This window comes from Carlito syrichta, unplaced genomic scaffold, assembly GCF_000164805.1.
Source record: "Carlito syrichta isolate Samal-C Ts95f unplaced genomic scaffold, Tarsius_syrichta-2.0.1 Scaffold304445, whole genome shotgun sequence".
NCBI classification, from domain to species: Eukaryota; Metazoa; Chordata; class Mammalia; order Primates; family Tarsiidae; genus Carlito; species Carlito syrichta.
In genome coordinates this window covers 293,042-305,438 of record NW_007248541.1, presented here as the reverse complement: position 1 = coordinate 305,438, position 12,397 = coordinate 293,042, and the positions used below count along the sequence as shown (strand labels likewise).

Sequence of the window (12,397 nt, the reverse complement as noted above, 5' to 3'; positions counted from 1 at the left end):
GTGTTGGGATTACAGGCGTGAGACATGGCACCTGGCTTTGTTTGTTTTTTAAAAGATACTATGAGAAATAGTTTTTCTTGCCAATGTTTTGACTGGTTTCTCTGAGATAGACTTCTCTTACATAGACAAGTCATATGTAAATGCTGGAAAAGTGTGCTTAAGAAAATTAGCAACTGGCATTTAATAGTTCAGTTTACAACAGTGAAGTGACTTAGAAACTTTAAACAAATTTAATAATTGGCTTCCTTACGGTTGATATACAATCATCAAAGACAACATCGCTGTGGATAATGGTTTTAATGGTAGGAGAAAAAGAGTTCTCAAGCCTTTTAAAGTATAAATATATTTATATTTATATATTTAAGATATAAATATATAAACAGTCTTGGCTTCTAGTGTCCTTTTAAAGCATCATAAAAAGAAGAGACAGTCACTAGGAAAAGGGGGCAAAAAAAAGGAACTAATAAAAACAGATGTTAGAACACAGTTTTGAAGTCACATGATTTTCTTGGGGATGGGGAGAACCTATTATAACATGTCGTGAACTTAGGGCTTATTAAATGATTTCTGAAAAGCCCCAGAAGAGTCAAGAATGTGGTTAAAATGTGTTTTGTTTTAACCTTAAAAAATTACTTGAAAGTGATTTCTTCTGCTTTACTGTAATTAGTATTTTTTTTTTTACGTTTTTTTACTGCTGTATAATAGGTGCACATGTTTTTAGGGTACATGTGATAATCCAATACATTCATATATAATTTGCAAAGATCAAATCAGTGTACTTGGAAGTAAGTAGTTTCTAGTGTCTCACTTCAGAGATAAAAAGCAGGGATTTGGTGGAGTTCATTTCCTTGGCCACACACTGTACATTATCTGTGCTAGTTATTTATTTATCTTTTTTTGAGTTGGAATCTCACTCTGTCACCCAGGCTGGAGTGCAGTGGCCACTCCCGGCCACCACAGCCCTGACCTGCTGGGCTCCAGCGATCCTTCCGTCTCAGCCTTCCAAGTAGCCGGAACTACAGGTGCACGCTACCACACCCAACTCATTTTTGATTGATTGTAGAGACGAGCAAGTTGCCCAGGTAGGTCTTGAATCCATGGGCTCAGGCAATTCACTCACCTCAGTCTCCCAAAGTGCTGGGATTACAAGGCTGAGCCACCGAGCCCAGCCACTAGTGATTTTTTTTAAGTGGAGTAGAAGTTGGACATGTCATTGGGAAAAAGAAAATTTACTCCTAAATCCATGGCAAAGTTAAAATTGGATAGAAAATTATATCTACAAGCAACAAAAGTATTTATCACCTACCATGAGGATGCATTTATTTGTACATATACAGTGTTTCAAGAGAAAGAAGATCCCTGTGGAACTACACTGGAGCAACTCGCAGTCCTTGGCAAAACACCCCAGTTTAATATTAAACCCATCAGTACTCTAACAGCAATTACACCATTTTAAAGTCATGTACTGTAAGTTCTAGAACTCAAGGGTCTGCTTTAGAAATGTTTGTAATTAAGATGGGAAAGCAGATATGTAGTAAAAAGTCAAAAGGTCACTTTTTCCATGAAGTGTGACCATTTATAAGAAAACTTGCTGGCCTATGTTTGGCTGGAAGCCACATATTTTATACTACCTATATATATCAACAGAAAAAAAAATTCTTGGCTGTGTTATTTAAATACAGTCAACATAGGAAAAATCTGACTCACATTCAATTTGGATTATACACGGTTTTAAAAACAAACAGGCTGGAGGTGTCTGTGCGAGAAGGTGTGTGTACATACTGCAGCTGTTAGGAGCTCTGGGCCTCTGTGTTCAGGGAATCAGCTGCAGGCCCTGAGGGGCCTCACATGGACAGCCTAGCCCCACCCCAGCCCCAGAGGACTGTTTCTCATCAGCTGAAGTCACCAGGACAGAATAAAATCTCCTTGGATAATAGTAACAAGCGACCCCTTTATTTAAAACACTCAATTTATAAACTTATATTTTGTGCAACTCCTACGTCTGTTATAACAGGATTTTAATCGAATTGAGAGTTAAAACAAATACTTCTGTTAGTAAAAGCAATGAAATAAACATTAGCTTAGAGTCAGACCTACATGGGACCTTAGTAGAAACCGTTCTTTCAACCGATGAGAAAATTGAGAGAAAAGGAGTTATTCAAGTACCTGAGTAGTGAGACTAAAAACCCAACTGCAGGCCTGTGTGCTGCCTGATGGTTCTGGGCCCTTCTACTCAGGTCCTAAGTGAGCCTGGGCACAATCACTGCCAGGGGTACCCGCAATTTAATCAGATCCACGGAAAATCTTAAACAGGAAAATAGAGACAAGGCTATTTTACCCCCTGTGTAACTTAGCCAGGGGCAAGGCAAACATGGGCTGCTAACTACTTAGTATTTAGTCTGTTTATACCACTTGGCGGCTTTGCACAAATGTAAAAATTTAAAGCCCAAACAATCCTTCCTTTGGATCACCAAATCATGGGAGTACTCTTGGCAGAGCTCATTTTCAAAGTAAGAGATTTGAGTGAGTTTAACAACCTCACTAGCCCATCAGTAGATGGCAATAAAAACCAGGCACAGAAAATGGAGACAAGGAGTGAGGAATATTATGCATTTTAAGTTAATTAATAACTACAGCCCAATATATACCCTTGTGGTAAACCATGGAGTCTGTAGAATTATTAGTCAAGAGATAGTTTCCAATGAATTTGCTAAAATAATGTCATTGCTTTTTAGAAATGCATACCAGCTACCGTGACAACTGATTAAAGTGTGATTTTGAGAACAGGAAATATGCATATATAAAAAGAAGCTAAGAAACAGGAAAGCGTGAGAACGCTCTGCCTCGCCGGATATTTGAAACAATACCTGAAGGCAGCAATTGCCCATCCCAAATCCCATGGCGTCCATGTAAATGTGGTCCGGCTTGGAAGCCCTCGCTGCCTCCTCATCCTCTGGAAATGTTTCTATAAATGGGGATGGTGTGTTCTTGTCCTTAAATACTGCATTATTAATTAAAGAATTAAAAAAAGGAGGTGATTGAGAGTCAAGAATTAAACAACAATTCCACAGGTCTCTCTCCCACCCTATTCCCTCTCGGTAGACTTACTTGGAACATTGATGACAACCTTCTCTCCTCGTCTATGTCGGATATTTCTTGTTAGGGTGCTAAAACAGTCAACCAAATGTCATTAATAAGTCACCTAAGAGTCAGCATGTAAGAGAAGAATTTGATCACATACAAGTAAATGGAATGAAATCACACCTTGGACTAATTCTCTAACACAACCCACCCTACAGAAAATGAAGGTGTGTTAAGATACTCTAAGGGAACTTTATGAAAGAAGGTTTTACATTAATACCGATTCCTTGGCTCTTGCTCAGAATGCCATCCTCTCCTCAACCCCAGATCCCTGCAACTTACCAAGTCAAGTTTAGGAGTTCAAGGTCGGCTGTGGTCTGGTTTCACCTTGTTTCCAACATTTCCTATGTTTCCCCAGGCATCTCTGGAGCCCCCAAACCTCGTTCCTGCCTCCCCCTCAATCTGCAGCACTAACACTTACCCTCCAGACCTGTGCTGTCTAGTCCAGTGACCACTGAGCACTTGAAATGTGGCTAGTCCTAATTAAAGCACGTTGCGAGGGTAAAATGCACACCAGATTTGAAGACTTAGTACAAAAACAGGAAGTTAAATTTCTTGTTAATAATATAAAAATATTGATAACATTTTGGATACACTGGGTTAAATAAAATATATGTATTATACAATTATGTTCATCTGTTTTTTACTTTAACATGGCTACTAGAACATTGACAATTGCACTTGTGGCTTACATCATGCTTTTTTTTTGACAGTGAGAAAGCAGGATTGATTGAGGGAACAGAAAAGCTCCCACAGTGGGAGGGGACCCCAGGGTTGCATCATGTTTCTGTTGGGCACTGCTATAGATTCAGCATAAATGCCACGTCTTCCATGAATCCTGCTTTGATCTCCTCAGTCAGAAACACCCTTCCTTTCTTCAAGGATTTCTTGTGCTACCATCATTTGACATCTGTCACCATCTTTATTTTCTTGCAGCTGAAAATTTTAATTTCCCTTAAATACATGACAACATCTGAAGTTGGGAACTATGTCTACAAATATTTGTCTCTCTCAAATGGCTTGCCACATAGCCAGTGTGCAGGCCCATTAAAGAATGAACACAGAGAAGTTCCAACATTCCCTACTCTGGGTCAGGAGCCCAGGCTCAGAATCAAAGATGAGCACACGAGGTACAAAGCCAAGGTCAGACTGGTGAGAGCCCTTAAGCAGCTTAAAACCTCAGAACTGAATTACAAACCAGGAAACCTAGAAGTTAATAGAAAAGAAAGAAGAGAATATCTATTATCTATACCCAGTGCTGTGCAAATTTTACCTTACATATGACCAAAGTATACAGAGTGAGATGAAAATTTCACCTTACATATGACCAAGGTATACAGAGTGAGATGAACAGATCACAGGTAACTTAGAGAGGGGCAAAAGGTGGGAATAACTAAGGAAAAGCTATAGGTGTTTGCAGAACTAGTAGAGGAAATACTCTCCCCTCCTTTTAAAGAGAGAACAGTGACTAAATGAATGTTTTTAAGATGATGTGGAGAATGGACAGACCACGCCTGGATGTAAGAAGCCTTAGGGCATTGGGGACATGCACAGGTGTATGTCTGCTGTCTTCTCTGGCTACTTGGGAAAGGAGTCAGAATTTGAGAAATGCTCAGAAGGATTCCCAGATAGGAACACCCCTCCCAGCGGGCAGGGACCTGAGTGAGGGTGCCTGCGTGCAAATCAGAGGTATACTCACCTGAAGCGGGGGTGCTTGTTAATGGCTTCATCTGGAAAGAAGAGGGACTTGGAAGCTCCGCCTTCGACCGGGTGGGGTCTGTACTCGGGGAGTGTGAACCCAGGACAGCCTAATCTACAACAAAGTGAAGAACTAAATGGATGGGATCTGTTTTCAGGAGTCAATTGTGGGTAGTCTTGCTGTCATTGTCCCTGTTAAAAACCCCTCATTTGTAGCATTCCCCTTTTGAGGGTCTTGCATTGATAAAGCAAGCACTGTAGCACCGTGTGAGGGATGTGCCCTTCACAACTACTGCCTGCACTTCATGTGAGTGGCCTCTTTTGTGGTTCCGCCCATCAGTGATTCCATCAGAGTCTCCACTCAATCCACAGTGCATTTGCTGAGGTCCTACCCACCTTTTCATCTAACAGGAAGGACTGACAGCACTGAAGTCATTTCCCTCGGTCTTATCAGCTGTCATGGGTTACAGGTGTCCCTCTACATAACTTCTGAGAGGTCCTCCTTGACCAGCTCTAAACTCTCAGATTACTTTTTTGGCCCTCTACACATCACCACTGCTCCCTACTTCCTGGTAGGCTTTGCTCGAATCTTCTGTTTTTTGCCTCTGCAGGTCCCCTCAGGAGTTCCTCAAGATTAGGTCATGTCTCTGTCAGGTATCCCCACCCACCCCTGAGACCTCCCTCTGACGTCTGAAACCCAACCCTACTTTTTTTTTTTTTTTTTTAGTTGGGGTCTCTCTCTGTCTCCCAGGCTGGAGTGCAGTGGCACAATCACAGCTCACCATAGCCTTGACCTCTGGGGCTCAAGTGATCCTCCCAACCAGGGTTTTAGGTCAGTGGTAGGAAACTCAGGGCTTGAGGGCCAAGACCAGTCCGTGACTTACTTTCAGGTCCTACATTTTATAAAGTAAAGTACCTGTTGGCTGCCCACAGCCATTCTGGACAACAGCTAAAGGTGCTGATCTTATTTGGAAAGCAGTTCCCAGCTCCAAGGCTCTTGAGAATTCTGGTAGCTATGTGCATTATCTACTATGAGCCTGTGACTTAGGGTAAAGTCCTTTGGGAGGGTAACAAACCTAAATCTGGGGGATTCCTCACTAGCCAGAGTCAGGCTAGATGAAGAGAGAATGAGAATGTATTTACATGGAAGGGAGAAGGCAGAAGGGAGAGTCAGACTTGATCTTCAGATACCTACAGTGCTGCCTTCTTGACCAGTGCTATCCAACAGAACTTTCTGCAGTGATGGAAACGTGTAACATCTGTACTGTCCAAACCACTGGAGAACTCACTCACCACATGTGGTTACTGAGCACTTGAAATGAGGCTTATGTGACTGAGGAACTGAAATGTTCTTTCTTTTGTTGAGTCAGGGTCTCACTCTATCACTCAGTCTGGAGTGCAGTGGCACAATCATGGCTCACCGCAGCCTTGACCTCCTGGGTTGTGATCCTTCTGTCTCAGTCTCCCAAGTAGCTGGGACTACAGGTGTGTCACACCACACCAGCTAATTTTTAAATTTTTTTCCTAGAGACAAGGTCTCACTATGCTGTATAAGCTGGTCTTAGACTCTTGGGCTCAAGTAATCCTTCCACCTCAGCCTCCCAAAGTGCTGAGATTACACCTGGCCTGGAAATGTTCATTTTGTGTCAATTATTTTAATTAACTGAAATAGTCTCTTGACACTGTTTTGGACTACAGTTCTACACTACAGAGCGTTGCTCTTCACAGAGAGGAAATCACACTGTTTATACTTAAGAACCAGCGCTCCTTTCTCTATTCGTCCTGTAATACAATAAAACTTTATCATGTACTGTGGATGTACGGGAAGGTCTCTCACCACTGAATAACTAACAAGTATTCTTGTTTTGTTTACAATTCCAAAAATCTAATACACATGGCTAGGCTTTAAAACTATTATGGCTAGACTTTTTAAAATATTATGGTTTCTTAAGATAAAAGTATTTCCTCTATCTCGACACTTCCTTCATAATGCCTTAAGAAGCTAAATCTTTTTAATAAAGGGTAACTATTCCATACAGAGTTACCCTCAATTAGGGTAAGAGACACATTAGGTTTAGCCAAAAAACCTTATTTTGTGGCCCAGAAAGAACATTCCTAAATTTTAAAATATAAGATAAAACAGTTCTGGTTTGTATTACAAGCCCCTTTCTAAAAATTTTGCTAAGTGGAATGTACAACCTTCTTAATGTTAAGAGGAAAAAAGATTTTCCTAAATATAAGATATTATATCTTCCAGGTCACTAAAAGTTGCCATGTAACATCTGTAACCTGCTTCTTGGCATCTGCTCTAGCATTCTAAGGTTTTCAGGACAATCACCTACAGCAACAGCCTTGACATGTCTTCTCTCCCAGAAATTTCACTGATTCTGCCATCTTTGGATTCACCTACTTTCTCCACCCACTGCATCCAGGCTGCCCAGATCTCCCAAGTGAGCCCCCTACCCATCTCCTAGAAGCCCTGGCACCTGCCCCAAGCCATGCTCATGCTCCAGCCCAGGTGAGGGCTGTGAAGCAGAAATGGAATGCCTTCCCCCACCCCACCCCAACCTTCCCAAGGTCTCTAGCTGCTTTTTGGGTAACAACCAAGATCCAGGTCAGTGAACCACAATCCAGGTCAGTGTAACCTGGCATAGCCCACCAGCTATGGCAGTGCCGCCTCACCACAACCCACACCTGCGTTCCTTCTTGCATGGGCTGGCTCGCTCTCCTAGTTGCCAGGGGGTCCCCACTCCTGGTTCATCCTAGGACCTCTGCACAGGCCGCTCCCTGTCCTCAGGCATGCCTCCCCTCCTCTGCTCTAGTTATAGTCTTCCTAGAAAGTGACATCACTTCAAGCAACCCCCCTCCACCTCCGGAGTCCTCTAGACAGCATGACACACTCGCTGCTCCCCTTTTTGTGCTCATAGCACCACCCCAGTTTATACCCATTTAATCTATGGGAATTTGGTGGACCTTCACAGAGGAAGGCCTGCCTGAGTGATTCAGAGTGGCAAGCCCACACTGCCTGGGTCCCAAGTCAGAATGAACAGCAGAGTCAGTGACTTTTCACCTCCTCTTTCAACTCTTATCAAAACAAACTTGCCCACCCTCACCCAACTAGGTTGTTTTCTTCTGGTGGGGAGAGGGGAGCGGCCCACCCAAACTGAATAAAGGAATCAAAGAAAATAAGAGATGCTTCTAGAAATGTCTGATGATCAGCTTATACATTTAGATCTTCAACTATTTAGATCTTACATTTAGGGCTTCAACTATTTAGATCCTACAGTGGAGATTTTTTTAAAAAAAGAAAAGTTCTATTTAAAGCCCTTCTGGCCAGGCATGGTGACTCAGCCTGTAATCCCAGCACTTTGGGAGACTGAGGCAAGAGGAATGCCTGAGCCCGGGGGTTCCAGACCAGCCTGGGCAATTTGGTGAGACCTTGTCTCTACAATAACATCACAAAAAAACTAGCCAGGTGTGGTGGCATGCGTCTGTAGTTCCAGCTACTTGGAAGGCTGAGGCAAAAGGATCGCCTAAGTCCAGGGGGCTGAGGTTGTGGTAGCCATGAGTGTGCCACTGCCCTCTAGTCTGGGTGAGATGGGTGAGCCCCCAACTCAAAAAATAAAAATAAAAATAAAGCCCTTCTAAGACCAACAGTATGACCCTGAATGCCTATGTGCCTTAAGGATATTTAACAGAAAAGAAAAAACAAAGGTGTAACGGACACTGATCCCCAAAGCTCTGTGAACTCTGAGAAGGTGAGTACACTGACACCATCTGACAGACACGTAGCACAGATACATCAAGTTCACGTCTTGGGAGAATTACAGTCTTAAGTGGAGGCTCCATGTATGATGCATATGGTAGTTACATACCTCATTCTAAGCTAAAAAATGTAATTTCACTATTTATTTTTACAAACTCTGTCACTAGACTTGATGACAGGCTGAAAGTCTTCTTTTCAGCACAACATCCAGATAGGACCTAATGCCTCATCTGGATCATACTAAATCTGTACTACCAGTCACTATGAGCACAGAGTCACCTCTGACCTGCCACTGACACCACCAGATGCCAGCAGGCAAATGCTTCTTTTTGGTGGGCACAGTCATCACAGCCATGTGCAGAGAGCACTCGATGGGAACAGGAGGCTCGAGGCTGCTGGCAGGGTTAGGACTGCTCAGCTGACATGCTGCCCCCTCTGCCCTCACCTATGGTGGGCATGACCACATTGCTGGTCTGCTATCACGGTGCCCACAGTCTTTCCCACAGTGTTCCAGGCAGCCACCACCCATCCGACTGGAGAAGTCATGCAATGGTAGAGTCTCTCTATAGCAGGACACAAAATATGAACTGTCTATGAGGTACAGGGATTGCAGGAAACATGTGTGGGTCCTGGCTGGCTCTCTTTATAACCTACAGCTCTGCTACATCTGCTGGGGCACATTAATATAGCAACTAACCTGGGAAATGAAGTTATTGTGCAAAGAGCCTGATTTTCTTCCAATATGGAAGTGGCCTCCTTCCGGCGTTTTCTCATGTTGGCTTCAACCGTGTTGAACTCTGACATTGTTCCTCCATAGGGCTGTCCAGGTGTTCCCTCGATCATGTAACTCCCATACTCTGGTCTCCAAAGGGTAGGATGGCTATGGAGGAGAAACAATTTAGCTCCATCTGATTATTTTGCAGCAGTCTACTCAACTGTCAAAAGATTTACAGTTGCTTTAGGTCGGGCTCAGTGGCTCAGCCTGTAATCCCGCGCTTTGGGAGGCTGAGGTGAGTGGATTGGCTGAGCCCGCGGGTTCGAGACCCACCTGGGCAACTTGGCAAGACCTCATCTCTATAATAAATCAAAAAATTAGCCGGGCGTGGTAGCACACGCCTGTAGTTCCAGCTACTTGGAAGGCTGAGGCAGAAGGATCGCTGGAGCCCAGTGGGTTGAGGCTGTGGTTGCCGGGAGCGGCCACTACACTCCAGTCTGAGCGACAGAGTGACTCCAACTAAAAAAAAAAAAAAAAAGTTGCTTTAAAAAAAAGAAACTGGCCAGGTTCAGTAGTTCATGCCTGTAATCCCAGCACTTTGGAGGGCCGAGGCAAGCAGATTGCTTGAGCCCAGCAGTTCAAGGCCAGCCTGGGCAACATAGTAAAAACCTCTCTCTACAAAAAATCAAAACATAGCTGGGCATGGCAGTTCCAGCTACTCTGCATGCTGATGTGGAAGGATCCCCTAAGCCCAGGATATCAAGACTGCTGTGAGCCATGATCGTCGTGATCATGCCACTGCATTTCAGCCTGGGTAACAGGATGAGACCGCTACTTAGAAGGAAAAAAAAATTAGAAACCATTTAATATAAATGAAGTTAAGAACTTCTTCACAAGCCGGGCTCGTTGGCTCAGCCTGTAATCCCGTGCCTTGGGAGGCTGAGGTGAGTGGATTGCCTGAGCCCGCGGGTTCGAGACTCACCTGGGTAACTTGGTGAGACCTCATCTCTACAATAAATAAAAAAAAAATTAGCTGGGCATGGTAGCGCGCGCCTGTAATTCCGGCAACTCGGAAGGCTGAGGTGGAAGGATTGCTGGAGTCCAGCAGGTTGAGGCTGCGGTGGCCAGGAGAGGCCACTGCACTCCAGGCTGGGCGACAGAGTGAGACTCCAACTCAAAAAAAAAAAGAAAAATAAAAAGAACTCCTTCACAGTTACCGATGGTTATTACTCTTCCATGGTTCTTCAACCATATAACAGTTAACAAGTGTTGAGTAAAATATTTATAAACAACCAAAAATGCACATGGGGCACTCACAGTCCAGGACTATCATTAAGCATTTTTTGGGTGAAAAATCATGTTGCCAAAGCATAACCAGGATCACAAATCGTGGTGCAAGAAAAAATTTGCAGATGGGTTTTGTTTGGTTGGCATGGTGCTGTAAAAGTATTTCTTTATTTAAGTAGCCAAAAAGGGAAAGGGAAAAGGGTGTATACTCTCCAATTTATTTTCTACTTTCTAGTTTTTGGGAAGCAGCATTTGAGTTTGAACCACCAGCATTTTCCCCAAAGATGCTTAATAATAGTCAATAGGTTTCACATTTACTGTACAGAGTGCTTTAATATATTAATGTATTTAATTTAATGTATTAATGCATCCTAGAGGTAGGTAGTCATTATCTCTACTTTATGCATGAGGAAACTGAGGCACAGAGAAGTTAAGTAACTTGTCCAAGGTTATTCAGCTACTGAATAGAGGAATCAGGATTTGAAACCCACGCAACCTGGAACCAGAGCATGTGCTCTTAACATACTCTCCTGCCTCCTATAAATGAGAAAAGATTTTGCATTCTTGTAGTCCTAATAGTTGCGACACACTAAATCAAGCCTCTAGTACATCAGCTTACTTTGGGTTTGTCCTCTCCCCCTTCTCTTGCAGAGTTTCAAGAACTTTCTCTCCAGACAGGACCAAATGGACTTTTTTATTTTCATGATCAAAAGATACCAACATGTATTCCACCTATTGAAAACAAAGGTGAGAAAGATTAACGTTCTTCCAGACTTGTTTTCAGGGTGACCTTTAGAAGAAAGAGGCAGGATTTGCGAAGGCTGGAAAGTATCCCAGTAACTCGAGACAGCCACATCTGCTTACACCACAGCACACATAAGTGTTCGTTTGCATAATATGAAAACCTGGAGAAGAGTCAGTCAACAGTGGCATTGTCTGAGGACAAGAACTCATTCTTCCATCCCTTCTTACCTCAATTCTACTTAATATACTATTGAAAGGTCAAGATATCCATTTGACAAACTGTTCTTCAAAAAAGTGTGTTTCAAAGCTGAGATTTTCTAAATTGCAGCTATAAAGAAGAAATTATATTTTAAAATTTATTTCCTCAGCTGGCTTACCCTGTCTATGGCAGTGGTTTTCTGGACACTCCAGTTACGATAGATTCTACTTGCTGGCAGATTCGTGATCTCACTAAAGTCCCACTTTTGAAGAGTTAAACCACAGCCCTAAGCAAACTGATGTGGAGAAATCATTTTAGGGGTTTCAACAACCAAGTTTTGGTTTATCACTAGTAGTGTAAGACTATTTCTCCACTCTGAATTGCATGCAACTTACAATGCAGGGTGTACTAGAGCATTTACAATACCTCCTGGAGTTAATATAAAAATGAAGTGTTAAATACCAAAGAAAAGATTTTTCTGGGCAGAGTACAACTAGAACTTGCTTTTGTTTTTCCCTCAATCCACAGGTTTTGAATCATAATAGTTGGTATGAATGGTGAAGATTATGAATCACTATCTGTGACTGAAGTAAAATACCCATTATCCATATGTAAGTAAAAAAGGCACAGAATGGAATTATTCAGGCAAGCATTAGAGAGTTTCCTATGCACAAGGCACTAAGACAGCAACAGCAGAGAAGAGGTGGCACCCTGATATCCACAAGGCAAGATGTCTGGCTTGGCTAATAGTAGTAAAAAAAACAACAACAACAACAAAAAAGGAGAGGGTGGGGCAACAGTATATCTATGATCTTCCTGACATTTCACATGTAAACCCAGATGCTCA

At 42.7% G+C, this 12,397-nt stretch overlaps 1 protein-coding gene across 4 annotated transcripts in view; it reads right to left on the bottom strand.

Moving 5' to 3' along the window:
- Nucleotides 1-12,397, bottom strand: part of GCLC (glutamate-cysteine ligase catalytic subunit) — a 48,527-nt gene that overhangs the window by 15,323 nt on the left and 20,807 nt on the right. For 2 of the 4 annotated variants that reach the window (XM_008059926.2, XM_008059927.2), the window contains exons 2-6: nucleotides 11,227-11,339; nucleotides 9,303-9,485; nucleotides 4,841-4,954; nucleotides 3,109-3,167; nucleotides 2,868-3,001 (exon numbers count right to left, since the gene is read on the bottom strand). In XM_008059926.2, coding sequence (XP_008058117.1) covers nucleotides 2,868-3,001; nucleotides 3,109-3,167; nucleotides 4,841-4,954; nucleotides 9,303-9,485; nucleotides 11,227-11,339 — 603 coding nt within the window. The remainder of the gene's footprint in view (nucleotides 1-2,867; nucleotides 3,002-3,108; nucleotides 3,168-4,840; nucleotides 4,955-9,302; nucleotides 9,486-11,226; nucleotides 11,340-12,397) is intronic. The other 2 variants (XM_008059928.2, XM_008059929.2) reach the window with 1 other exon arrangement.